At 40.3% G+C, this 27,792-nt stretch overlaps 1 protein-coding gene across 8 annotated transcripts in view; it reads right to left on the bottom strand.

Annotated features, from left to right (window-relative positions):
- LOC111141248 (early B-cell factor 1) overlaps positions 1–27,792 on the bottom strand; it is a 386,978-nt gene that overhangs the window by 87,692 nt on the left and 271,494 nt on the right. For 5 of the 8 annotated variants that reach the window (XM_022493683.1, XM_022493685.1, XM_022493681.1 and 2 more), the window contains exon 9: positions 10,114–10,247. In XM_022493683.1, coding sequence (XP_022349391.1) covers positions 10,114–10,247 — 134 coding nt within the window. The remainder of the gene's footprint in view (positions 1–10,113; positions 10,248–27,792) is intronic. The other 3 variants (XM_022493686.1, XM_022493682.1, XM_022493684.1) reach the window with 1 other exon arrangement.

Raw genomic sequence — 27,792 nt, 5'->3', positions numbered from 1 at the left:
AGTCAATAAAGTCACGTGTGAACCTACAAAAAAAAGAAATAATCAATACTACTTCACTCAAAAAAACTTCCTACTAAAAAAAAAAAAAAAAAAAAAAAAATCTGTTTACTTTTACCCCTCCCAGAGAAAACCCTCAAGCTTCCTGGTATCCTCATTAAACATTCACAAAAATATACTACCCAATTCTTCTGACCAAGAAACTAACCAGGTCCCTAAATCAATGCAGTTAATTGTACAAAACAAAACAGCAACAAGATCATATTTCAAAATAGCAGATTTGGGAGAAAAAAGGCTAAAATAAATACATTATACTTCAACTACCTTTGGTTTTGTGGGTTGATTTATTTATTTATTTTTCAGTAATTTATTTTTTTAAATAAACTTTCTCTAGCTCTTTCCCAGGATGTAAATCTTGTGCCAACCGGGCCCCATTAAAGACTGGATCCCATCCTGACCATCTGGGAACTGGAAAAGCATTGGTGAGTTCCTGAGGTCCAGAGTAGTCCAGAAGGAGAGGACTGGACACCAGTAACGCCAGCCCCTGTGGTTTGAAACTGCACAATGAGCTCTTTCTCAAGGTTTGTTTTTCTAAATTCAGTTAAGAAGGAACATCATTCCCTGCTCGGATCTGGCTTAGGGTCTTGGGCTGCTCCTTGTTTGTCTGAAAATTAAAATATAAAAGAAAAGGCAAAGCCAGATACATTTATGGAAGAGACTAAATGTTTGTTACCAAAGCTGGCAGTTTGTAAGGCAGAATCTTTGCCTATATGGAATTAGGAAGGAAAAACATAAAAGCCAAAAGATTGCTAGATGGGGTAACAGGGAATGAACTCAGTTTTCAACAAAATACTTCTAAGGTCTTTCCAAGTTCCAAGAAATGGTATCAAAGTTATAAGGTACTAAATAGAGTTGACTTTGAACAGTTTTTGTGCGTGTGGAATAGTTCACATTTGCATACTGCACATATATTCAATTCCTCATTTAACATGTCCCTTCAGGAAGTGAGCTGCACGGAAAACCAGAGCCAAACCCCTTCTAATACCGTGCCACGACAGCTGCTTTCACTGGGAGTCTTTTGAGGATGCATTACACACATCTTGCTGTTTTAGAGAGAATATATTGAATATAATTGCCATCTCTGTCTTGATGACTCAGGGCCACTGTCATTATGAACAGTCATTAATGTGCCACACAGTAATATAGTTCTGCGTCTGCTTTTTAGGTTTTCCATTTCTGCCCTTGACATTAAGCTGTCATTTCTGCTGTCACTGAACCTGCTTCTAACAACTTGCCTCTAGCTTGCTCCTTCTGATTTGCTATGACCTGGGAAAACAGATAAGATAATTTGTTAAAAATTGTTGTTCTGGTTACCCAAAGTCTGTTATTTTCTATATTTACTTTTTTTTTTTTTTGAGTTGAGGTTATTTAACAGTTTCTCTGGGTAAGTGTAGTTTTACTCCATTCTTATTAGACAGCTAAAAGATGGCTCTAGAGTCACAGAGATTTTGGTTCAAGTCCAGGCTTTGCAAATTACCAGCTGTGGAACCTTTGGAAAGTCACTCAACCTCTCTGGCATTCAGTTTCATTACCTGAGAAGAAGGTGGGACAGGGGAGGAGGCTAGCTATCTGATGAGTCTGAGGGTTAATTGACATAATGCCTATAATGAGTTTAGGAGAAGGTCTCACTGGTATCAATCACCTAGAAAGTACTAGTTTTATTATTACTTAATCCTCACCATAACCAACAGATTCACACTAAGGTAATTGCACAATAAATAAATCTAAATATAAACTACCTAACCACACATGCATTAACAAAAACTAAACTGTAATCTACCTGGTACTGACACGTTGAAGCATCATGGAATACAATAGTTGTTAATAAGGAACATTTGTTGGAAGGAAGGAAGGAAGGGTGTCATTCAACATTATTCTGTGTAAGTGTGTATAAATTAATGCTTGTGATATGTGAGGATCTGGGCTAAACACTGGGAGACTAAGGTGAATTTAGCATGGGTCCTGCCTTATGAGAGAGGACATCCCCTTAAATCACAATAATTAAAGATAGAAAGTTATAAGGAACATAATATAATACAGAGAAGACCGTGTAGGAATTTAGGATGAAAGGAAATATTCAATATCTACATTGTAAGGGAAGATTTCCCAGACAAAGGTGGCATTTTACTGGATCTTAAAGGGCAGAAGAATTTGCGCACAGAGAGAAGGGAAAACATTGTGGAAGAAGGAATGGTATAAGAAAGGCCAGAGTGCCGAGGCAAAAATCACTCTGGGTGTAAGGGGCCACTAACAACTCAGTGTGACGAAAGCCAAAGTTAAGATGAATGGTGGGCGAGAATGTTAAAAAGAAAGGTCAGAGCCTTCATGGGGCATGCTTGAATCCCAAACTAAGGAGCTGTGGTTTTAGGAAGGAGGAAGCCAGTAAGGCTGTGTAAGGGGGAAGGCTTTAGTTCAGACCAATAGGGAGCCATTCCAGTGATCTGACTTGAGCGTACATATAAAATGAACACAACACTATATAGTTATCTGTCTTCTTCATAAAAATCACGAGACTGCAGCCAGGTGTGAATTTTGTCTTTGATTTATATTAAAGTTAGAAATGCATCATACTTGCCTGATTTCCATTTTCAAGTGATGAGCACATACGCGTGTCTCCTGAAAGCACCGTGAACAACTCATAGAGAATGTCATCTTAATGTCGTTCCTAACCATCCCATAATTATCAATGTTGAGGATAGATTTCAAGTGCCTTAGTCATTAAAAATAAAAATATAGACTAAAGCCTTTTTAGGAATAAGGTGAGCATGGTTGTAACTATGTAACTATATTAAAGAGGCCATTAGAGTATTTTTAATCTGTTTTTTAAATATGCTGGCTCATTTAAAAACGATCCCCATAAAATAACTTGGGCTTGAAAGGCGTTCTTCAAAGTCACACTCAAAGTTTAATGCAACCAGTTCAGACTGTCTCTTTCATTTCTCACAAATAAAGTTTATGATTTTGCATTAAGCATCTTCCACTCGACAGGTGATCGATAAGTAGAGGTCGCATACAGACTTGGTAGCTTAGATATTTAGGACAAGTAGGAAACCTTGAATTAAACGTATACATGTAAGCCTCGATATATGTAAAATAAATGACACAGCCATTGATATACCATATTGACATCATGAAATTTTGAGAGATATTTGTGATAATGTCTTTCTCTGCCTTTCTTAATTTTATGTTTGATTTGAATGGAACTGTATTGCCTACAAATGTGATATAAATAAGAGTCATTAGAATGCCAGTGCCATCATGGATAAAATTTGGGAGGGTGCAGCAAATATAAGGTAATTTATTAAAAGACTAAAGAAATACCATGAGAAAACTGGAGCAAAAGAGAGTTGAATGGGGGGTGAAGCTGGTGTCTGTAAAACTGGGCTGTGACCCCAGCACTAAGAAGCAGCTAATGCACTCCCAGGACAAGTCACTGTATGACTCTAGAGCCTCTTTTTCTTCATTTCCAAAAAACAGCTGCACTCGATGACTGGAAAGGTTCCTCAAAGCCCTCAAAATTTTGTGATTCTACATGTGGTTCTGTAAAACTCAAGGCCAAACAAAAAAGCCTGGGAAACTTCCAGTGGGAACATGTATGAGTTGTAGCCATTCATTTTTTAATGTCACAGAGGAGCAAATGCTATTTTTTATTTACAATCCTTCCTCTGAGCTATGTGTATAGATGAGAATGGAAAGTAGAGATAGGAAAGAAGAAAGAAGTCAGGATCTGCATTTAAAACTGTGTTTTCCAGCTTTTGGATTAAAGCAGGAAATCATTTCTCAGCCCCCAAACTGCCATTTATTCACCCAACTGTATTCACCCACATGTCTCCCTCACCTCACCCTCCAACTGAAGTTTCTTTGGACTTCCCCTTATCTCTGGGAATGCAGTTGAAGAAAACATCTGGATGCAAAAGACGACACGTAGCCTGTGTGTGCGGCTCACTGGTTCCTACAGTGATGACACGGCCTTCTCCATCGGAGCTAAGTGGTTCCGGCCATCTTTAAATGTAACTGTCCTGTAAAATCACGTGGCATCTAGTGCCAAGTGTGCAGTGACTAGAACCAGATGCAAAATATGAGAGAAATTCTGTTCAAAGCCTGCAGCATTAAAGAATAATGACTCTACACATTCCAGATCTTATCTGAATAACACTCTGCAAATACTTCAGATGATTTTCTCACATCTACCCCAGACCAAACGCTTCATGAGTAGATTTTTCATGGCTTTGCTTCGTTACCATGAAATCCAGCCATCACCAATGTATCAGGTTCTGTGGTCACAAAAGTTTGGGACGTGTCGTACACTTCATCTCAGGCATTCACAGTGCATGTTAGTATCTCAAAAACTTTTTTGCAAAGTCCTAGAACGAGGACCAGTTGAATTTATTTGACTCAACATTTCCCAGACTTACCAGGAAAAACCTCCCTCCACCATCCTCCATGGGATACCTATTGATATCCAAAAAAATCGGTATATTCCACAGAACTATCTGGAAAATGAATTAGACCAACATTGTGGTCTAGGTCTCCAGTTTATATCAGATACCAGGACCTGAAGTGTAGAACATAGAAATACAGACTAATGATATATCTATAGGGAGATCCAATTTTGTAGCTAATTAAACAGTTTTGATGAATCCTTTCACAAAGAAACATGATATTGGTATCTTGCAAGTGTGTTGTAAAAGTAAAGAATAATAGTGGAAGAAAAGAAGCTACTTGCTACCCATCATCACTTCGTGCTTCTTACTTTGAAGGGACTCTCAAGGGAATAAACTCTAGATAAAAGGCATTATAAAATTGTAGCCAATTTCAAGGAGGATTTAGTATAAGTCCCTCATTTTCAGATGGGGAAACTGAGGCCCGATGGCCAACACTAACTAAAATCTAGATCCTCTGACTAAGCAATAGAAGGAGTGCAGTTAACACCCATGTCTCCCTACTGGCTCCTTGCCCACCGCCAACCCTTGCCGTCTAAACCCTTGCTTGGATGATTGTCCGCCTGAAGTCCCCTTCATCTCTGCTCCTCACCAATCTCACCATTGTGCTTTCCTTACAGGCATCTTAAATACCTTAAGCTGTATAAATTCTCCCAGAGACTGCTGTGATTAAATCAAAGGATGGTCAGAGCCTAAAATGCCTAGCAGAGAGAGGCACCCGTACATCACAGGAGCTTGGCTGGTTATTTGAACAGTCTACTTCTGCCTATACCATTCTCTGTGCCTTCGAGGACCTTGCTTTGAATTTTAAGCTAGTCATTTAACACTGGATTATAAAAATATATTATGTAAGTCCCCAATTTGTTTCATGGGAGCAAGTTCCTCTTCCAAATAAAACACCAGAGTCCATAAAGCCTAATTGTGATCACCCGTAGTACCTATCCCAGCGCTAGACACCAAGAGGCAAGCCAAGCAGTACTCATCGCTTAGCAATTAGAGCGGTTCAAGGAGATATTAAAGGAAGTATTTGCTCTACAGACCAGTAGCAGCAGCCCTTCCCCCCTCCAAATCACATGTTGATGGAAAAGCAAAAACAACCAAGAATATCTCTGATCGAGGAAAAAACTCAACTCATATTAATCACGAGCACACATCAATCCTGTTGATTTTTCCTGGGTTTATTTATAACATATATATATTTGTTAAGTCTTTTGGGTAAAGGCAGGCTAAGAAGCCCAAGGGTATCAGTATAATAATTTGCTTTCTGGAAAGACAGAGAGGAGAAAAGGCAAGAAATGCTAAGGAAGAAGAACAAAGATGGCAAACCAAATTCACAGGAAAGCGAGGCAGTTCCCCCCCAAACTTGGGAGCTCACAGAAGGCAGCCCTGAGTGAGGAACAATGGAGTGCTACCTTTCTTTTTCCCAACCCTCAGGGGGCAATCAGGGAGCTAAGCTGAACTACTCATTTGCAAAAGATTGGGTTGGTAGGGAAAGAGCACAGAGGAGGGTAAATTAGCTAGCCCTATTTTCTCTCACTCTTTTTAAAATTCTGGAGCTAAAAAAAGACTCCAAATAATAGCATCAGCTGCTAATCTAAAATGTTATCTGCTTGTCCAGGCCCACCAGCCTGCTTCCTGAGTGCTTTGGGCTATAAAGTGAGGAAATGGAGAAGAGATAATAGTCTACTTAAAATTAGAAGTACCAGGTCCTAGAGGTGGCACAGATCATGTGGCCAGGGGACAAAGAGCCAGATAGATAGGGGTCCTATGTAGAGATGAGGCCCAAACAGGTTCACTGTCCTACCTAAGTTCTCTATGTTGGCAAGGAAGAGGTTGTCTTCTGCCCCTCACACAAGGCAAGTATCCTTCATATGGATAAATTCTTCCTAGAAGCCAATGGCTCCATCCACAAGCCTATACAACCAGAAAATGAAGGGATCACTCTTACTCCTGCATCCCAAGTCTACCTCAGCCTGGAAGGTGATAGTAATTGCTAAGATACCCATTCCCACCTCACCACAGCACAAGACATCAATGGCAATGGTGAGCATCACACCCTAGTCTGATGTGATAAAACACTAAGGTAAAAATTGGGGCATAGGCTAAATCATAGACTGTTCAGGTGAGGCTCTGGAGTCAGGCTGTCTGGGTTCAAATCCCATGTCCCCCCTTTGATCACTGAATGGCTTATTTAACTTCCTTAAGCCTCAATTTCCTCATCAGTAAAACAAGAACAACATGGTAGACAGATGTTGCAATGCTCGCAGGAGAGCCATACCAAATACTCAGCATGGTACCTGGCAGGAACCAAGTGCTCAGGGAATGTTAGCTGGTATTAGTCATACTACACATTTTTTCCACAGATCTTTCACAGATATCCTCTCTTAAATACTCACAGTATTGAGTTCTGATTCTATCCAATGGAAGCCTGCAGAAATGGCCCAGAACTGGTGGATGTTTTTTGCCTCTACCAAATGAAAGGCATTTATGTAATTTTATGTGATTAAAAACCACCACCACAGTCACTACTACTGTTACTATTACTACTAGCTCTTCTCTATTACCTGGATTTCTAGGCATGTTTTTTTTCTTTCTCCTAATTCTGTCCCGTTTCCCTCTCTTATGTGTCCATTTGCCCTCTCAGTAACTTGGGCTTTTATTTCCTTTGTAAAAAGAGCCACTGTAGTATAAAATGCCATATCTAGCACTATCTGTGTGACAATGGGTAAGTTTCTTAACCTCTCGGATGCCTGGTTTTCTCATATGGCTCTAATACAGGGCTATCAGGAGGATCAAATAAAGTGATACCCGTAAGTGCCCATGCATGATAAACCTTTCATAAACATGAGTTATTTCTTAATTTCTCAGTATTATACAATGGGTTTTTGAAATTGAAGCAGTACCAAATTCTCTCCCTTCACTAAAAGGGAGAGAAAATCATGTCTGTATGAAATCTAAATATATAAATAGTTTAGAATATTTATAAGAAGTTCACCTCTGCAAGGCTCATGTTTCTGAAATGTCAAGAAAAATAACAACCCATATCAAAATCTTCCATTCAGACTCCCCACCTCTATTACAGCAGAGGATTTACTTATTTTAAAATAATATCTAATTTTGGAAACTGCCTGGTAGGTTTCCACCGGAAAGGGTCAGAGTTGATTTATGACATAATCACACATGAGAGCAGTTGGGCAGGAGGTGGTGGGCCAAGAAGGAGCATGCATCCCCCACCCTCACCTCCTAGCTGGACCCAGGGCAGTGGAGGGCCTGAGGAAAGGGGAGGGCAAAGGTATACCCTTACTTGGTTATTTTTTTTCATGACTTGCATTGGTTTTGTTATGTGGAAACAGATCCTTTGAAGTAATTTGGATAAGTCTAAATTAGAAATTAATCTTCCTTACCTTTTCCAAAAGAGGGCAAGAATATGGGGGAACCGAGAGGAAACACAAGGACCTTGACTAGGAACAGGGTAGGGGTACAAATTAACGATTTCCTGATATGTCAAAGTCCTTGTTCCATAACCAATATAGTGTTGGGCAAAGATTGGATACAAAGTTTCAAAAGAAGTTTCAGACTAACCCACCTTATTCTCAGAGGTTTAGTAAGACTTCCCGCCAAATCTGAGTCCCACTTCTCAGGCCTCACTTGGACTACAGTAATATGGAGCAAGAAGTGCATGTTATAGTTATTCTTCCCTCTTCCAACTTCCATGATAAGCAACAGAATGAGAGATAGGAAGGGATGAATATATAGCCCACATGATCTGGGAGAAGCTGTCCTTGTGAGGACTGCCGTCCCCAGCTGCGATAAAGACACCAGACTGACATGTATGTGATGCTTCTAATTTTACAACCCAATGGTCCCGACAAAGAATGGGTACAGTCGGCAGCGGGAGCTCAGTTCACCTTTCATGCTGGGATGGCCCATCCACCTCAGACAGCAATCAGTTCGGTGCACTGAGAAGCCCATCTCTGATTCAGTTCTGTGAGAGCTTTGATTTTCGAGCCACACACATGCCGCTAGTTAGGAGCATTGGAAACACAAAACCAAAGACAGCACAGGCTGGCAAGGGGCTGGCCAGAGTGGGTTCCTGGCAATAAGATGTGCACATAGAAGACTTAAAAAGAAAGACAGGTTCTGCTTTGGGAAGATAAACATGCTCAATGATTAGCCTTAACTCTCTGCTTACCCAGAGGCACACCTAGAGAGAAGACACAAAATATCTACATGGTCTGAACAGTGGTATTATGGGAGGACAGATAGATACTGAAATAAAAAAATCTGCGTTCTAGCTTCAGTTCTGCTACTGACTTCTCTGTGTGGCTACATACATAAAATCCACACTCCACGGGCTCCAAGCAGCTGCTTTGGGGTTTTGTAACTATTTATCTCTAAACCTTGGTGTCTTCATTAAGAACAGATATGTGCTGGGTGCCTGGGTGGCTCAGTGGGTTAAGCCTCTGCCTTTAGTTCAGGTCAAGATTTCAGGGTCCTGGGATGGAGGCCCGCATCAGGTGCTCTGCTCGGTGGGGAGCCTGCTTCCCCCTCTCTCTCTGCCTGCCACTCTGCCTACTTGTGATCTCTTTCCGTCTGTTAAATAAATAAATCTTAAAAAAAAAAAAAGATATGTGCTAAGGGTGCTAAGAGGGAAGGATTGAGATGATCTGTGTCAAGGGCTGAGCACAGCGCCTACTATACAGTAAGTTCCAATAAAGTTTAGAGATTCACACAACTGCTTATAAAACAAGCAGGGTGAATGAGCTCAGCAGTACCTTATAGCCCTAACATGGGTCTTATTCTAAACTTTGGGCAAGTGAAAGAGAAGGGGCTCTGGGCATGCTGGATAAGAAGTCTAGGCTCAGAATACAGAAAGAAAACAAAGGCAAGTTTTCCACAACGTCTATATAATAGTGATGCTTATGTTTTATAATCTCGAGCTAACATTGATTATTGCCAGGCAAGTCAACTGACAGGTCAAAATAATGATCACAGTGCTTAGAAAGCACTACACACACAGAACAGAGTCATTTTCATGTGGCTGGGGTCTCATACTAAGCTGCCCGTGAGCTGTAAATTCTTAGGGCTGGAAAAAGCCATTGGTTCTTCGAGGTTGCACTGGTAAATCACTCACTCTTGGATGAAGAAGCCCTGAATCAGTCAAGAACCACCTACAGCTGCATTATTACCGTCACATGAATGGTGCTCCTTGAGGAAGGGTCTCCAGTAGACCCCATCTACAACTGTTCACAGATTACTATCTTCTTGAAGTCTGAACAGGGCTTTTCCTATATATTTTGTGACTCTGCATCTCCTTTCCAACTCCCAATACACAGTAGGACCTCCACACCACGGCTAACATAAGAGGACAAATGACAAAACAGAAGCTCTTCTGGTGCTTACAGGCCAGAGGATGGAAATCATTCCAGTAGAAAGTAGTGCCTCCAGGTATACCCAACCCATGTCTCCCGGTTTCTCGGAGTTCTGCAGACTAGAGCTGGCCCACCCAGGGTGGCACCACGAAATTCTACACACACTCTATTAGAAATTCAAGTGTAGACAGTATCCTCAACTAGACCAACCTATTAGATATTAATGTTCAGACAACACCTACCTCACTCCAGACCAGCATGGTACCGAATATGACCTGTAACCCATCAAAGAAATTGTCCCCTATGATGATCACAGTCGCGCCTCCCGTCGTCCATCCTTCACTCGGGCTGATGGCTTTGATACAGGGAGTAGCTGCTTTTCAACACACATGAAAAAGAGAAGGAGTCTGCTGTTAGAACCAAACTTTAATGATGGAGACTTGAGAAAAAGAAAGAAAAAATATCTTTTATCTTTTCACTAACAGAAAGTCCCCCAAGATCTCAGCATTTCCTAGCTGCTTTAGGATCTGAAACCTAAGGGTGCAATTTCAGTTTTTAAAAGCATCTGTTTCATTGTTTCTATTGACATACATATATTTTACCCAATCATTTTCAAACCTGAGAGCTTATAAAATAAAACACAGAAGCAAAATTTAATTTATGAGATGCTAAAGATAAAAAAAAAAATTGGGTGGCTTTTTGGAACACACTGGAAACCTTATTGAATTGCTTCATAATTAAACATACTTCCCGAAAAGAAAATCAATAGAGTTTTAGATAAGCATTTCCTTCCAAAGGGAAGTGAGAAAGGAGGCCAGAGCAAGAAAGTATTCTTGCTCCATGCCTTCTATCTGTAACACTAACACAGCCACGTTCCTCATTAGAAATCATTAGGATTTTTTCAACAAATGTCATAGATCCCATTTTATAGATGTAAAGTCTGCAGGTCACTCAGGGTAAATTATGTAACCAAACATCTGAGTCAGGGCTGAACCACAGAAAGTCCCATGACCTTTGCTTTGTTGCCATTCCCAGGCATAAAACTCTAGAATGGACTTTTAAAAAAATTTCATATCTCTTTTCTTTCCATTACAAATGGCCCTTGGAGATGGGAAATAATTTGCAAATACCATGATTCTAAACAGACTGGAGGTGGCTTGCCTGGTGAGAATGGCATAATTTCAACAGAATTGCTAGGCATAAACATAATTGTAGGATTATGTTTTTGAAATGTCTCAGAGGACACCAAGGATTTTTAACTCCACGATGCCATGTTATTGTTCTCATTATTACTTTTATGAACAAGAACAAAGCAAAATTCTAAAGCAAGGGAGATATTGCACAAGGAGAGGAAACGAGACCCTTCTCTTTAATAAAAAGTTTATTAAGTATCCAAGACTGACTTTCCAAATATTGAAGCCAATGAGAGCACCAGTTAATTTTAACGGGAAAAAAGCTGGAAAAAAAACTATTGGACTTTGTCAAATTTGGCAACATGTCATGCTTTAACTTTTGCAAGAAGAAAAGAAAATATTAAGCCCAGCCCGGTGGGACCATTGTTCACGTGCCACCACACAAACAAGTAGAATGGGTTTGATTTTGATTCAAATTCATCTTATAAAATAGCACAGAGAAATTAGGAAATATCCAAACTAAACATTTCATGTTGGCTAAGCTCATAGTAATGCATTTACAACTAAAACTGGACAGTTCAGATGCCTTTTCTCTCCTTCACTTTCGCCCCAAAACAAAATTATTAATCAAGAAAATGTAAGTTATTCATGACTTTAAAATTCTTGTCCAATCTTTAACAGACATAAAAGTTGTGGTCAATGCTCCACAGGCATAGGACTTTTTCTTAAGCAGAATTTTTCTTTGAAAATAAAGATGTTTAAATACATGATTGAGTATTCCCAAACCAATGGCAGAGTATGATGCATGATTTCAAGAAATGTATAAGAGAAATCAAATACATTGAACAACTACGTAGAATTCCTAACATAAAAGCAGTTTGGAAACATTCTAGTTAATGTCTCAAAATCTCAATTCTTAATTTCTAACTCAGAGGCCTCAGTTGCTAATGTAGAGTAGAAAGAGCACCCTATCTCCAGATACTTCTGAGAACAGGATCTTGGTTTAACTGAACTGGTCTTCAAGGAGTCCAGCCTAATGGCGAAGTGTGAAATCCAATGGCATCATTAAATGCTGACCCTGTGACTACCCTCATAAACAACAAAAGAGACTTGATGTTTATTATCTGCATGAGCTTTAATTTTTAAAATTTTATTTTTTGTAATAATGCAAATTTCTTTAAGTAAGTGTCTTTCTTTAGATATTTCTTTAGATAAGAAGGGACTCCTCCAGGCTTACTTATCAGAGTACAAAGAAGGCAGAATTGTGTTGGTTTATCTTTGAGAGACTCTCCTATAGTAGGATGTTCTGATAGCATGGTCAAGCTGCTTTTAGCTTTGATCCCCTCCACTTCTTTCCATTTGTTGTTTGTAGTATAAAGAAGGCATGTAAGTGTGTGTGTGTGTGTGTGTGTGTGTGTGTGTGTGTGTGCTTTCACACACTTCCTAAAGAAAGTGATAATGTTTTCAAATTCTGTGAGGAACCAACCAGAAACAAAGTTAACTATCAACTAGCCAGAGGAAAGAAAGATCTTCAAGCTTCCAGTGATAAGCTGCTGAGGAGACACTATGTGACACCACCTTCTTAGCTTTTTGGAGAAAAGAACCGTTGAAGGAAGTACTTCGAGAAAAGAGTGACACACCCCTCGATCATCCTACCTCCACACTCAACCATCCGTTATCCTTGCTTAGAGATTAGATGCCATTCCTAGAACAAGGAAGTCATGCACACCTTTCTAAAGTTGGGCTTCAAAGCATTCTATAGGTGCTTCTATACATTTGTGTGTCATAGAAGTCTTAAGAGGAAGCTCTGTGGTATTTCCCCACTGGGAAGTTTGGAAAATATGTAAAGGACTCATGGGCTGTTCCACTGAGAGACAGAGAGATGGGGAAGGTATGTTACTGGCATTTAGCGCCTGGAAGTCAAAGATGCTAACTAGTCAACAATGCATGGGATAGTTTCCCCCAAATGAAGAACTCTAAAACGTCAATAACACAAGGTAGAAGACACTGTGACTAGCTAACAGAGGGGGCCCAGGAGTGGTTGTTAAAAACTCACAGGTCCATACAGGCCAAGGCAGAAAACACAAATGAATACAGCAGCTCCGAGTCTCAGAACAAACATGAGATGGGTGACCCTGACACTAGGAATTGGGGAAGATCTAGCCACTCGTTCCCCCACACAAATGCAGGCCCAGTGTGGTCAGGGCTTCTGATCTTTTGAAAGAAGCTGGGAACCAGATTTTTATGTGAATTTTCCAATCTTTAAATGCTGGCAACTGATTTAATTTTTTTTTGAACGTGTAGGCTGTAAGCAAAATATTTTTAACTCTCAAGCCACTGTTTTACACTTTTATCCTAGTCACAAACAAACCTGCCAGATTAAAAGCAGCCCAGGAAATACTTGCAAATGTACCTAAAACTATAGGTACCCAAAAGTTCACTGCAGTATTAACAGTAAAAATATTCAAGTCTAGGTGCCTCTAATTAGAAAGTGGCTAAATAAATTATGGTATATCCACACTTCAGAATATTAGGAGTGTCATTAGAATGGATGGGAAAGACTTCTATAAACTGACATGGAAAAACGTCAAAGTATATTAGTAAGTAAAAAAACAATTTGTAGTCTAATGAACAGTGTGATCCTGTTTACTTAAAAAATGACATACAGAAGCTTGTATATGCACCTGTGTTTGTGTGTATATAGTTATGTAAACGAAAGTCTGGAAGGAAGTACACCCACTGTCCCCAGTGGGTCCATATGAAACAGCCACGTGGTTGGAATGGGGTTGAAGGGGAGAGAGACCATTAAATTTTACTCTGTAGAAAGCGGTATGGTTTGAATGTTTTCAGTGAGCACGTGTGAAGGTAATACGTTATCATAATAAGAATTAAATAACAGAGCATTTAAGTCTATAAGAGATAAAGGTTGTACTATTTAGAACAAATGGACACTAATTAAAAAAAAAAAAAAATTGTCCAGCGGTGCTGACTAACAAATCCTGAACCTCTCCTTCTCTCTTCTTTTTGGGTAAGCTTTACTCTGAGAAAGCCCAGACCACATCTGAAGCAGCCAAGGACTTGTTTTTTCTTTCATTCAGGAGAGCCAAAGAGACACGGAAAGGAAGAAGACAAGGAGAGATCATTTTTAATAGCCACAGTGGATGTGTTCAGTAGAGTTTGAAGGTGCAAAGATTTATAAATTATTCAATTCAGCCCAGGACTGTAATAATCAATACAATCCTATCTCTATGAAAATATTATGAAATTGGGGAGGGGAGAGGATTTGACTGAATAAAAGCCACTTTCACCAGCCAAGTCTTGATTTAATTAATAAAAGATTCTTCCTTCCTCACCAGTGAATTTTCACACTCTAGGTAACCACAAGGACAGAGAGCCAATTCCTGGTTCTAAAACTCATTAAAAATTAAAGTTGAAGTTGATGTTTTTTTCTTTTTTTTTTTTTCACCTCTTCCCCCACCCCCAACAGCCACCAAAGTAGAGGAGATTTTCTTTCCTTCAAACTATGACAATAACATGATTACCCTACCACAGTTTAGCATAATGGCTCTGAAATGCTCGTGGCACATTGCAGAGTTAAAGTGGAAATTATTAGGTAGCTCTTCTTTGTTATAATAATGATCACTCCACAAATAAAAGCTCTTCTCCCAAAGGTACTGCAAGGCACAAAATGCTAATTCTGAAGATTATGTGTGTGCTTTTATTAAATATTACCATGCCCTGCCTGTTTGAGGGCTTCTCTGCTCTGATTGTTTTATGAGTACCCATGTTAATGTCATTCCCATCTTGCTAGCAGCAGGCACACATTTTAGCGTTTGTATGAGAGTTGATCAAAGGCCACGTGCTGGGGGAATTGCTGAGAAAACACGGACAAGCGATAAAAATCTAACAGATTAATTGGTTTAAATTTCATTTCAGGGTGTTGAACTTTGGCTCGGGACTCTAATACTACACCGTGAGTCAGGGCCTAATGACCAGATTTCCAATTTGCTTCTGAACAATGGTCGTGGTGAGAAGAAAAAGAGAGGGAAGGATTGGGGGTGGGAGGGGTGGGGGGAGAAAGAATGAATGAATGAAAGAAGGAAGGAAGGAAGCAAAGAAATCGTTCAGCCTCCAGTAGATATTTAACAGCTAACGTTCTGTGCACAGACAATCCAGAGCGTTTACATTTCCTTCTGCTAACCACGGAAGGCAGAAGAAATCACGGATGCCCTTAGCAGTTTAAAATTCTCAGATTTGCCACATCAGTGTTACAAGGTTCAAGTGCCTTCTCACTCACACCGGTAGCATCAGGCTCTTTACAGCAAGGTGAATTTGTAAGTTAGAACCAAGCCTCAGCCTCCGATAGAAATGATCTATTTCACTGATAGAAAGCAAGGGCCAGGAAAGCCATGTTTACCTCGGGGTTTATGGGTGGCCTTGGGGATAAGGGTTAATTGAGCTCAGAGGTGCCTGCCCATTGAGGTGAATTAGTGGTGTGTGAAGCTATCAGCAGGGTCCTGGGGCTGATCTTACTTTTGCCTCCGAAATCTCTTGTACTGTGATCAATACCTCACTTGTCTGGGGTAGCTCTGTAGATGACCTGGGTGTAAGATTTATCATCCCTTATCACCAAAATGAGGCATTGGTGACAGTTGAGGTCCTATTATGGAAGTCTCATTAGACATGCTTTGTTTGGCTCTTCTCTCCATTTGTGTATTTTAAATATGCTGGGGAAACAACCCTTCCTCGGTTGGTAAAATGTATAAATTGAGAAACGTTCTAATCCCCTTCTAAATCTCAAGATAAAATTCCACTAAAATAGAGATGAGCTGATTTGCCATCTCTGTTGTGTATAGCATGTGAAAGGAAGTAAACTCTCCTTCTCCAGCATCCTGTTAGCCAGATCTCTAGATTAATGAGCATTTCCACGGAGCAGATAACTGATACTTACAATGGAGGTGAAAATGCTGGCACCAGCCCTTACTGGCTCCCGAATAAAGACAGAAAGATGCAATTGTGTTAAATTGATTAACATTCAGAGTACTACAGTATTTGCAAATGGGCCACAGCTCCAGCTGTTTGAATTCCACCTCTCTCGCTCAGGGCAACCTTGAAGCAGTCACTTAGCCTCTCTAAGACTCTTACCCTCTCAGAGCAGTGGTTCCTGCTCACAGACTTGTGGCAAAATGCAGAACATGTCTGCTTGTGTTTTGTTGTTTTCCGATGTGCCAGGCACTGGACCTGCTCATTGCTGCTCTAAGAATGACTGTTATCACCAGTTCTCCATAAGCCAGAGTTTTTTCATTCACCAGAATCCCCAACAGCCTCATCACTGCAGGTTCTGAAGTTTATTGTAAAACTTTCGTAGGAACTTCCAATCCAGGGACTTGCTACCTAGCCAGCTAAATTGACTGAGGAGCTGGGTGTGGCATCAGTCCCTCTAAGACAGGATTTTTTTTTAAGGCTCTCATTTGCTTGGAATGAATATTAAGGGTGATCTTTTCAGAAATAAGGAACTAACTTTATTGTCATTGTCCCAAAGTTTGAGACTTGTGAAACCCATGAGCTCAGCCCGTTTCTGTGGGGTACCTCTGACCTCATATAATCTCAGGTCCTTATCCCTCTATCTATTTGATTTTGGTGAAGTTGTGCTTGAGACCAGGCCTATACCCGAGAATGACAGGGACACTAAGTACTCCTACCTGGGACTCAACGCACAGATACTTGCCCTTCGTGTGAAGTCAAGACAATCGTTCTCGCTGTCATTTTTTAACTGAAATAACAACTTTCTGGTCTACCCCCCAGATCAGCAGCACCAACACCTGCATTCTGTGATCCAGACAGCTGGTGGCTACTGGCCAGGAGGGAGGGCAAGCAAGTTTGTCCCTAGTGGGGAGACTGACCCTCTATATCTTCACCCTGGACGGGATAGGAATCTCTTCTGGGTTTACCAACCTTCCAACTGGATGCCTGGAACCAATAACTGTGATGGTGTGCGAAGCTTGTGAAATTTCCCTTTCAGAATGCTAACTTCACCACAGACCCCTAGTCAGCTAATAAACAAATAAATAAGCATAGCTCTCGAATACAAATAAACAAACAAACAAAGCTCTTGAGTTACTAGATTTATTTCTGCCTTCCTTAATTTTTTTTTCAGTAATTGCTTTATGCAGTTTAGCATTTTATTGTTTATTAGGGTCTTCATTTTGTTTTGTTATTGGTCTGCATTTATTGCCCATCCACTAGCATATCTAGATGCTACTTGGCAAAGAGAATTGGCCCGCATGTGTGCGTGACACTTTGAAGAGAAATGTAACCCGTGATACAGAGACTTCTCAATACCAGATGCAATTAAATCTATTAAATATTAAATGAGGAGATTGAGGATTTCAAGTGTGTTTCATCCTTTATTCCAAAATGACTTGATTTGGCAGAGCCCCTCGCTTTGACAACATTAATGGCTCTCGCAGAAAAGGAGAAAAGGAAAAAATCCGTAGTCAGTAGATGGAAATGCAGACCCAACATCCATCTACATTAAGGGACTGTTACCCTAACGCGGATACCTAAGCGTATCTTTAGCTAAATTCCAAAGTATGCTGTTGGCTGAATGCAGAGACGGCCCAAATTGTATATGCTTCCTCTTTAATTTGCAGGTTTACTTATTCTATTCTGAATTAGCAAAATTCTTCAACAATCAGTGGACAGAGAGAGAGCCGAGCAAAGGAAGGACAGAAATCCTAGTGCAACAATTGTAATCCGAACACTCTGGGGCAAGCACTTTTCGATTTCTGAGTTTGCCTATCTGAGATCCACCACTCTGTGCAGGATCTGTACGCAGGGTTATTTAACAATTTAGCAGTGAAAAATCTTGACATTTTGATGTACCTATAACTTCTAAATTGCACTTGAAAGACTTGTTGAAGGCTTTTTGATTCAATGACAGGCAACACAGCATTGTTTCATAATATGCAAAAATTGTTTGTTAACACTTCGGAAGCTCAGAATTTTGTAACTCAGGAGGTGAGAACGTGCTGTTTTCCATTTCACATTGGCTCTGCCAAATCCGAAATTAAAATGTTCAAAATATTAATCCTACAACCACCAATGGCAAATATTGCCACTGTTTTTTGGTTTTTGTTTTCTTTTCTTTTTTTCTCTTGTTCTGTGATCACCAGCCACACCATTGGGGCGGGGGGGAAAATATCATGGAAGGTGGGACAATCCTCAAAATGAATTATGCATGGATCCAATTGTGGTATTTGTTGCAACAATAGTAAGTTCACTTGCCTCTGATTATACAATAAGTAAATAACTCTTTTCTTCCTGACAAGGAGAACTTTCACGCACAAAATTTATTTTTAGCTCAATTCTCCTTATTATCCTGTTGTAAGAAAAGTTCAAGATATGAAAGCTAGGGAAGAAAGGGAAATGAAATTAAATTTCCAAAAATGGACAGCCAATATTGTGCACAGAGGAAACAATTTTCAGGTTTAAAAAAAAAAAAAAAAAGGAACATGGAAGTGCTTCTTCAAGGAATACTCAAGTCTTTATTTGCAGGCAATCTTCCTGGGCCTGGAAAATCATAAAGTCAAATACGAGCAAGTCTAGTGGAAAATCTGTGATGTTAATCTTGGCTAGAGTCGTATTTTTAACAGGCCTTGAATGTGTGTGCTGGATTATCCAGATGGTCATACAGGAATCGGCCTGAGAGGATTAAACCTTTATGCCGAACTCTGCTCCATCTGTTCACCAAGGTTTGCCTTTCCTTACTGAATATGAATTTTTAGCCTCCTTGTGTCGGGGAGCCGGACTAAAGGCAACACTGAAAACATATCTGTGTGCAGATAATTTAACATTTCATTAGTTAGCCTCAGTTGATATCAGCTTGGTCTTCTTCTAGAAAACATTTTTTGCAATGAATTTTCCTAAGAAGGAATTTAAAATTATGGAGGCTCTCTTGTCCTTGTTGCTCGAGGGTTTATTTAGTCTTTTTCCTACTGAATTCTAGGACTCATTCAATACACTGTCATGACACGGGGTTTACCCTGATATTTGCCCATAAATATCTAACAGGAAGACTTGGTACCCTCCCTGCAGAATCTGTGAGAAAAGATGAGACACACTTCCGACTGGATGAATGATCCAAGCAGAATATATTCATGTATTTTTTTTTCCATTACAAGAAGATTGGTATTCGTCATTATTTGATAAAATTAGCTAGCCCAGCCATTTCTGTCATCTTCTCTAGGATTTCTATGTCTGTGAGGAGGCTCTATTAGGGGTAGGGGCTTGTAACTCAGAGTTTTTGTCATGAATGAAACAGGCTAACATTTATTTTGCCCTCCTGCGCCTACCTCCCCAGAAGAGGTGAAGTTACTTATTTTTCAGGGGAAAAGTTGGCGGGGACAAGTTTCAGGACAGAGGCCAGTAAGTAACCAGTAAGCCAGAGCCTGATAGATGGTTCTGGGGTTTCCAACCCTGTGACAAAGGAAAAGGGAGGGCTGTGACTGCTGGGCTCAGCGAAGCAAACAACATGCAAATGAATGAATTAGTGGTGTAAAAGAAGGATCTTTTAGAATCCTCCTTTGTGGCTGGTTTATGGCAATGCAATCATTAGATGTGTTCCACGTAGGCTTGTGATAGGCTTGTGATGGAAACGCAAGAGACTGAAGCCCTCCGAGCCTGAGTCTTAAGATGTGAGATCCCTCTAGCAGTCGAGGAGGGCTCCAGCGCTTTCCACGATCCCCTTGGTAACACTGGCTCTTGGCTCTGTGTCATTACAAATGGCAGGGGCCAGCAGCTCGTCAAAAAACTCAGGCTTTTCTACACACAGGCCTAGTTATTAGGTTTACACAGTACCCTTGACCGGACAGCCAGAGGACCGAGAGCAGTGAAACTTTGCATTGGAGCTTAAGGTGACTTACGTATATTGGTACAAACGTACATATGACGTCTTATACAACATATGTCTTTGGCATATGTTTTTGGCCAGAATTGTAGTCGGGAGGTAAAAGGTGGCTCCCTTTCACGAAGCAGGTGATGAAACTCACTATAAGTCATCTCTTGTAAAATGAACACACGGCCCTAGTTGTCTACTTGCCACATTTTATTGTAAATGAGGACACTGGATGTTCAATCTCATTACTGAAGCCTGCTTTTGCCCAGTACGGTAGTCACTAGCCATATGCTGCTACTGAAATTTTTTAATTAACTAAAAATTCAATAAAAGTAGAAATTATTTCTTGGTCATACTAGCCACATTTCATGTGGTCAATAGCTACATGGGACTGGTGACCATCATCTCAGACAGCACAGAGACAGAACATGTCCATAGTCACAGAAAGTTCTGTTGAACAGCACTGATCTGAGGAGCGAGTTTAAATAACTGAGCCTATAACTGATAAAGAACAACCAGAGCTACCATTTAGGAGCTACCTTTCCTATGCCAGGACCTGTGCTAGGAATAATTGATCTCTAATCTCTTCAACAGTGATCACAAAATCAGATGCTCCCAGAGCCACGCAGGAAAGTAACTCAGATGGGCGAGGGACAACACCACGGGAGAGGTGTGGAATGTGGCTAACCATGGAGTAGTGTCTGCCCCACCCAAAAGGAACCCAACTTCTCCGTCTGACCAAAGTGTTGCCATTTGAAAACAGGGGTCCAACCCTGCCAGCTCTTCTGAATATAAAGAGAATTTACAAATCTCCATGTTTAGGTAAAATCTCCTTATTTTTGATTGTAAAAGCAACAAATACATAGTTTCTGAAAGCACCATGTGACCCAAACCTAAATACGGCTTCAAGCTAGATTGAGCCCATGATGTGATACACAAGTATGTACCTTCTAAAATTCTGAAGGGCCCAGAATCACCTTTTAGTTATTAATTTCCACAACTACACAACTAATACTGCCACTGGCTCATGAACAATAAACCCACACCCCCAGCCACTGCCCATTCTGCCTCTGATGGTTAGAGACGTCTCCCATAACAACATGCAAGACCCCACCCGGCTAGCCTACCCCGGCTGTGTAGAAGGTTTTCTATCTGCAGTTTGAGAGACGAGCTCTCAGATCCTAAAGGATTTCTATTGTCATCATGCAAGACAGCATAGAGAGTGAGTTTTTAAGGAAACTGTGTTTTGAATGTGAGCAGCATCGCAAAATCAACCTTGTCCAGCCTTTAGTAATGCACAACTCCTGCTCTGGGCTTCTCAGAATGGTCATGCTTCTATTTTTCTTCATGACCAAGGCTGCTACTGCTCATGTATTTGACTGAATTTTTGTTATTGCGAGCCTTATCGTTTGGAGTCAGTTTCCTCTCCTCCCTGACACATTCAGGGACGCTGCGCTCCAGTGTTTTGTTATAGCCCAGATGTTTCCGTGGTGATGATCAGTGACGTCACAAGCACCGGAATGTGTATCATCAAATGTATCCAGACAGAGGAGCAAAGTAGAGGGGGACAGATTGACTGACTCAACTTCCTCAAAAATTATTCTTTGGAGTCTGGGCTGTTCAATTTGGATTGCAAAGAGCAAACACTCACACTTGCCTGTTTGTCATTCATGTCTACTCTCAGATTATTAATTATGTGGTACATCTTGTCTACATACCAAAAACCCAGATTAACCTTCCTCACATGCCAGCTTTCAGAATGTTACTGCTCTGCTCGAAAGCTTTCTGTTGTTTCCCCTGAGCCTACAGGACCAAGTCCGCCCTCGTGAATCTGGCCAGTTCTCCCCTTCCAACCTCATTCCCCATTTCTCCCAAGCTGGAACCGGGGCTTGGCAGCCATCGGGACCCCTGCCCTGGGTTTGGGAGGCCTCCACTCACATCACAGCCTCCCTTGGGTAAATTACTTCTCACAAGCCTTAGTTTCTATCACTTTAATTGGGGGTAACAATCTTATGAGAAGCCATCTCATGAAGTTGTTGTGAGGTTTAAATAACTTAATCCATGTGTGCAGGGCTCTGCATGGAGAAAGCAATGAGTAAACGTGACAGAGAATGGAAAAGATGAGATGTTGCAGGACGAGGAATGGGAATATAAGGAAAAAGAAAATGAAGATGAGACGACAGGCTCTTCAAACATGCTTTGCACATTTCCATTATTTCTTTTTCAGGAAGACTCTATCCAAACAGTGCTCTATCATAAAGACTTAGGTCTTCATAAAGACATAAAGGTCTTCAGCATGAAACCGTCTCTTCCTAGCCCAGCCTACCAAATGCTCTTTGGTGAACTTCATATCTTCCCCATTCATTTGTCATGAGTACTTTCCCTTGAACTTTTAGCTTGATGCGTATGAATGTGCAGAGCTGAGACTATACATATGAATGCAAATTAACCCCCAACAGTCAACACATCCCCTGCAGGCAGGGACCTCATTCAGTCACAAACTGGGGAGACAGTACCCTGCGCTTAACCAGTACCTGACAATTAACTAGCACTGTGAAGTCTTCAAAGGGTTTGCCCATGCATTAGCTCAATTATTCTTAATGTCAACCCTGAAGAGCAGGCAAGCAGATGTAATTCTAAATTCCACTTTACAAACGAGGTAACTGAATTTGAGAGACTCTCTTGAATTTGAGACTCTGAGAGTCCACACTGGTAGATAAAGTCAAATATTTAAAACACCCAAACTCCCCTTCAATTTTGGTATTTATCTGAAATTTATGCTCAGTTTGGCTAAAACATTCATTTCAATCATGTAAATACTACAGCCAAAGTCCCATAAAATCTTAGTTGTGCAATTCTTATTCCCAAGATAGAGTGTAGATATTTATTAACTTTACAGAATATTACTACTCTATTTCCAAGTAAAGTTATTTTCCCCCTAAGACTCAACCCCACATATGAATTATAGTAAAATCTCTCTCTACCTTCTTCTATTTCCAAGTTCAAAAAATGGCATCCTAATATAATACCACAGGTGCCAATTTAAACACAGGAACACTGGAAATACTGCCAGACTTCCAGGCTTAGAAGCATTTCTATTGTTACAAGTTGGGCTGCTAAACACACAGTCAGAGTCTGAACATCAAATATGAGTGTAGCAGCACTATAGGAACTTACATTTTTAAAGTGTAGAGCAGTTCCCCTTAACTTTCATTTTCAATCTGGACATTATCCATCTCAATGGTGTTCATTATAGAATTTTGCACATACAAAGAAAATAATAAAAGTTCACTGGCTAAATAGGTTATCTTAAAATAGTACCTTAATAGCAAAAAATAAAAAATAGTACCTTAATAACATTTTCCCCAACTTTTTTTTTTCCTTTTGAGCAACAAGGATTGAATTCCATAGGCTTTCGCTAACCAAATCAAGAAGAGTTTCTAGGATTCTGCCAAAGTTGAAAGGTAGAGGAATCTGAGGTCTGACTTTATTGATTTGTTGCTCATCATAGTTACTGGAAGGGCACAGCTGGTTTGATGATTCAGCCAGAAAAGATTTTAGCAAAGAATGACCAAAATTGTATTTTCCTTCTCTACAAAGAAATGATAAAATACATTGGAACTCCTGGGACAGAGTCCCCTCATCCACAGTCCCACACATAATATACTAAAAACATCTGCCTCAGGCCCCGCACAAAGTAGGTGCTCAGCATCTGTCGGATTCTGATCTGTGCCCGAAAAGTAGTAGACAAATAACAAAGAATGAAAGAAAGTTCTCAATGGGTACCAACCACATAAATTTTAATCATTCTCCTAAATAACAGCCGAAGTCTATTGCTATTTGTACATATGTTGCATATGCTCGTCTCTTGAAATTTTTCTTGCTTCGCCCCAAGGTCAATGAGAGAAACTGATGTGTTGAAGAGAGGCCCTAAAGCTGACATTGTCTGCACCTCTATTCCCCATGTTCTCCTGCCGCATGTCTCCCCAGAACTATGGGCAGAGAATGTGGGTTTGAGTAACTGGTGTCCTGCTGATTACAACGGTCAATTAAATAACCCAGAAACCCAGGAGCATATGTTCACATATACAATATTGATTAATTTTGGAGATTGGGGTAAAAATATATTAGTACTTGGGTTCCGCTTTCATGCTTAGTGGTCAGATAAGTATTCGTCCAATTCAGATCTATTTCTGCACCCTGTGGGCTCTAGAGTGTTACTTTTGTGTTTCACTTTCCTTTTCCTTCTCTGGTTACCGTCTGGTTTCCCATGTCGGTGCCTCTACTATGACTGACCAGCAGCATATGTTTAAGCAGGATTTTAATTACTAAGCCATCTCCCAGCCAACTTGCCCAAGGCAGACTGGCAGAAAAGTCCTACAATCCACATCTCAGACTCTCTCTTGCTCCTCTCCAGGTAAATCTCTTTTTTTCTGAAGATGCTAAAATCATGCTGATGGAATCATATTCATCTGATAAGGATGATGACCACCTAATTTCTATAAAGTTTCATTTCTGTCCGCTGAGTATTTCAAGTTGCAGGGCTGGCAGAGAGAGATTAAGATGGGGTTCCTGATAGTGTGACGTGATACCAGGATTTTTTTATCTTAACCCAGAAAAGCACCTTCCCATATATCACTGCACATGCCAACTAACAAACCCTGGGGATTTAGCACAGATCTGGCTTTTCAATTTGCCTTTGAGTAACGTCATCAATTTGCTTCAATTGAAGCAGGAATTATATTACATGATCAAATAGCAGTAGAATTTCTCTCCACCTCTGAAGTCCAATGCGAGGAGATTAGCATTGACTAAACAGTGGGAAAGAACAGTGGTGATGACTGCCTTGTGTCAGCTAGTTGGAGGTCCAAATGCTACAGATGCAAAAACCAAACATTTTTCTATTTGGCCACAGCCAAATCTTTGAAGGACAGCCTCAGTTTCCCTCATTTGCTATATGGAGAGAATAATAGTAGTGCCCTCCTATGGTGGTTAAGAGTATTAAAAGAGATGGTACAAAGGGCTTTAAGCACTGAACCTAATGGGTGGGCAATGCTCAAGGGTCCCTATCATAACAGCAAAACCATCATCACTCAAAACAGTGTCTAAAGCTAGCATTTTACTGGGCAAAGAGTTCTGTTAGCCTATGGTTAAGAAAATGCTTTGGACCCATATCTCCAAGTCAAAGAGAAACCAACCTACGGAAAATTCTCAAAGTTATTTTTTCAAAGAATGGATCTCAGACTAGCTCACCTTCCCTGTTAGCCTCCTCCTAAGCATCTAATACTTTGTCCCCACATGGAATTTGGACACGATTCTCCCTCCGCCAAAATTGCTCCTCTTCACTTGACAAAATGCTATTCATTTGTTTTCTAAATTTTAAAAGTATCCCTGATTTCTTCAGACTTGGCTGAGTCCCCTTGTTTAAAGCTCTCTGAGCAGTCTGTATTTTCCTTTTATAGTGCTTACCATCATTGCGATTTAAGTAATTTAAATTATTTTTTGCAATTATTTACATAATATTTACACACACACACACACACAGGACTATATACCTCAAAGTGTCAAGAGCTGGCCTTGCCTTGTTCACCTGTGCATCTCTATTGTCTAATACAATAGTAGTCAATCAATAAGCATATGTTAAATAGATGAATGGATGAATGAGGGAATGAGATAGAGAAGAATCACTGGAGTTGTTAGGATAGAAAGGAAGTAAACAGAGTGGTTTAAAAGTTGACAACTCTTCCCCTTGTCCTTAACAATCATTGGCACATCCACATTGGGCTTCCTAAATGGATAAGCAGTGGCTCCTTGGAATCTGTTTTCCTAATTTTCCTAGGCTGATATGGCCCCCAGTCCAGTAGCAGGGACTCTATGCTCTTGGGGGCTAAAATTAGCACCAGTAAGCTCCCCCTGCAGTGGGCTCTAATCATGCAAAGGCCCAGGTGGGCCCTGCTGACAGATGTTAAGGTTAGAAGGAAGGGTAGCAGCCAGATGAGAAAACAGAGCCACCCCCTTCCGGAGGTACCAGCACTTCCTGTCTTTAGGCCTGGCTGGTTCCTGCCGGCCCACCCCCTCCCCCATGCATCAGTTTCAACACAGTTGCTGCTCTTTCTGTCATTTGAACTCAAATTCTATCTCGGAAATTGATGGGCGATTCTGCCCCTGACAACACAATGTCAGCTTTGCTCAGTGTCCAGCTGGTTCCGTATATATTATCATAATGTGGTGCCTGGGTGGACCCTGGCTGATTCTTTCCCTTGACTCAAATCCTCCTTTCCACACTAATTTCTGCCCTCTGACATGTAGACACTACTTGTTTAAAAATAAAAACAGAATTAACAGCTTGGGAAACATTTTGATTTTTAAAATCCTACAAGGACAGTAAACATATTCTAATGGTAAACCGAACTAAAAGTTTTTCTTAAAAAAATTTTCTTTTCTTTTTTTTTTTAAATTTGTTTCCCAAGGTCTTACCCTGTTTCCTGATGACTTGAAAGAATTATTACTTCCCCAACCCTTAAGCCCTCTAAAACACTCACCCAAATTTCAGTCCTGATTTTGTCCCATCCCAGTATCACTTACGCTATGACCTCCTTAATATTAACTAATTAATCTAGCCACTATTTTTGTTTAGATTTTCTTTTTCTTTAAATTCAGTCTTGTCCTAAGCAATGACAACTGAGATCACGACTTTGGAGTACCATGTTTTTATTTGTTTGCTTACTTGCTTATGCATCAGGATAGACATGTTAACTCTTCAGAAAAAACTTTTCTTAGTAGTGTTTTCCCCTCATCACTTAAAATCTTCACACGTACTGCATGGGAAACCTACTCTAGAAGCTCACTGCTAACCATCAAGTGGACTCAACGCTAGCACCTCAGCTGAAGAAATTCAGAGAGAAGAATGTCAGGGGAGAGCTACCTAAGTGATGGTGTATGCAACACACTCAGGGACTTTTCCAGGCCTCCTGGAACCCACTGTTAACTTCTTGCAGAAATGCTCAAGGTGAAGGGAAGTTGGCCTTAGATCTGTCCTGTGGAATGACCATCACCTTGGCATTGTGGTGGCCACTCACCAGGTGTGTCTAACACCTCAGGGGACAGGAGACCTCTCTCACAATCAGCTAGATTCAAACAACAAATCATCAGGACTTGAAAGAATCTACTAACTTCCTCCTTTAATTGATGAAGAAATCAAAGTACATACTTGAGGTCCTGAAGAAAGGTAGAGGCAGACTCAGTTTTTATTGATTTCTGAACATATAACTAAAAATGTCTAAACAAAAGTGTTTCAAACTCACTCTTGGCCACTGACCCTAAATATCTCCTCTTAAAAAGATTAATGACCAGTACACAGAAGCTTTCATTTGCATGTTCATATCACTTGAATCCTCTGAAATTCTCAAGTGAGTGACGTTCCTGTTTGGAACAATCAATTATGCAAATAAGCACAATTGGAAATATAATGATTTTGTAGCCAAATATAAGACAAAAACAGTAAGTTTTTTAAAGTTCTGTCATTGTGGTCCCAGATATAAGCAGAAAGCCTCACTCCTTGCCTCCCACCATGGTCCTCCCCACATGCTTTGTGCTCATTAAAATAAGTTAGGTGTGGCTCACTCATTTATTAGGTCATTCAAAATACCAAATACTGGACATTTCCCAAAGTTGATGAGTTTGTCAAGAAATTCATATAAGAAAATCCATATCAGTTTCCCATGTTATTTGTAGCAAGAGGTTTAGTAATCCTTCAGTACCTTAACAAGGAGACTGTTAGTATCCCAACAGTCCTTTAACTCATGGTCTCACAGTTTTCCTCTGGTCTCCTTTTTCTCTACCTTGTATATATGCCAAGGAGCCCATATGGTCAACAAATGATTTCTACAGAA

This window comes from Enhydra lutris, unplaced genomic scaffold (assembly GCF_002288905.1).
Source record: "Enhydra lutris kenyoni isolate GAN:26980312 unplaced genomic scaffold, ASM228890v2 scaffoldscaffold5, whole genome shotgun sequence".
NCBI classification, from domain to species: Eukaryota; Metazoa; Chordata; class Mammalia; order Carnivora; family Mustelidae; genus Enhydra; species Enhydra lutris.
Note: the sequence above shows the minus strand (reverse complement) of the source record. Positions and strands in the feature narration are given on the sequence as shown.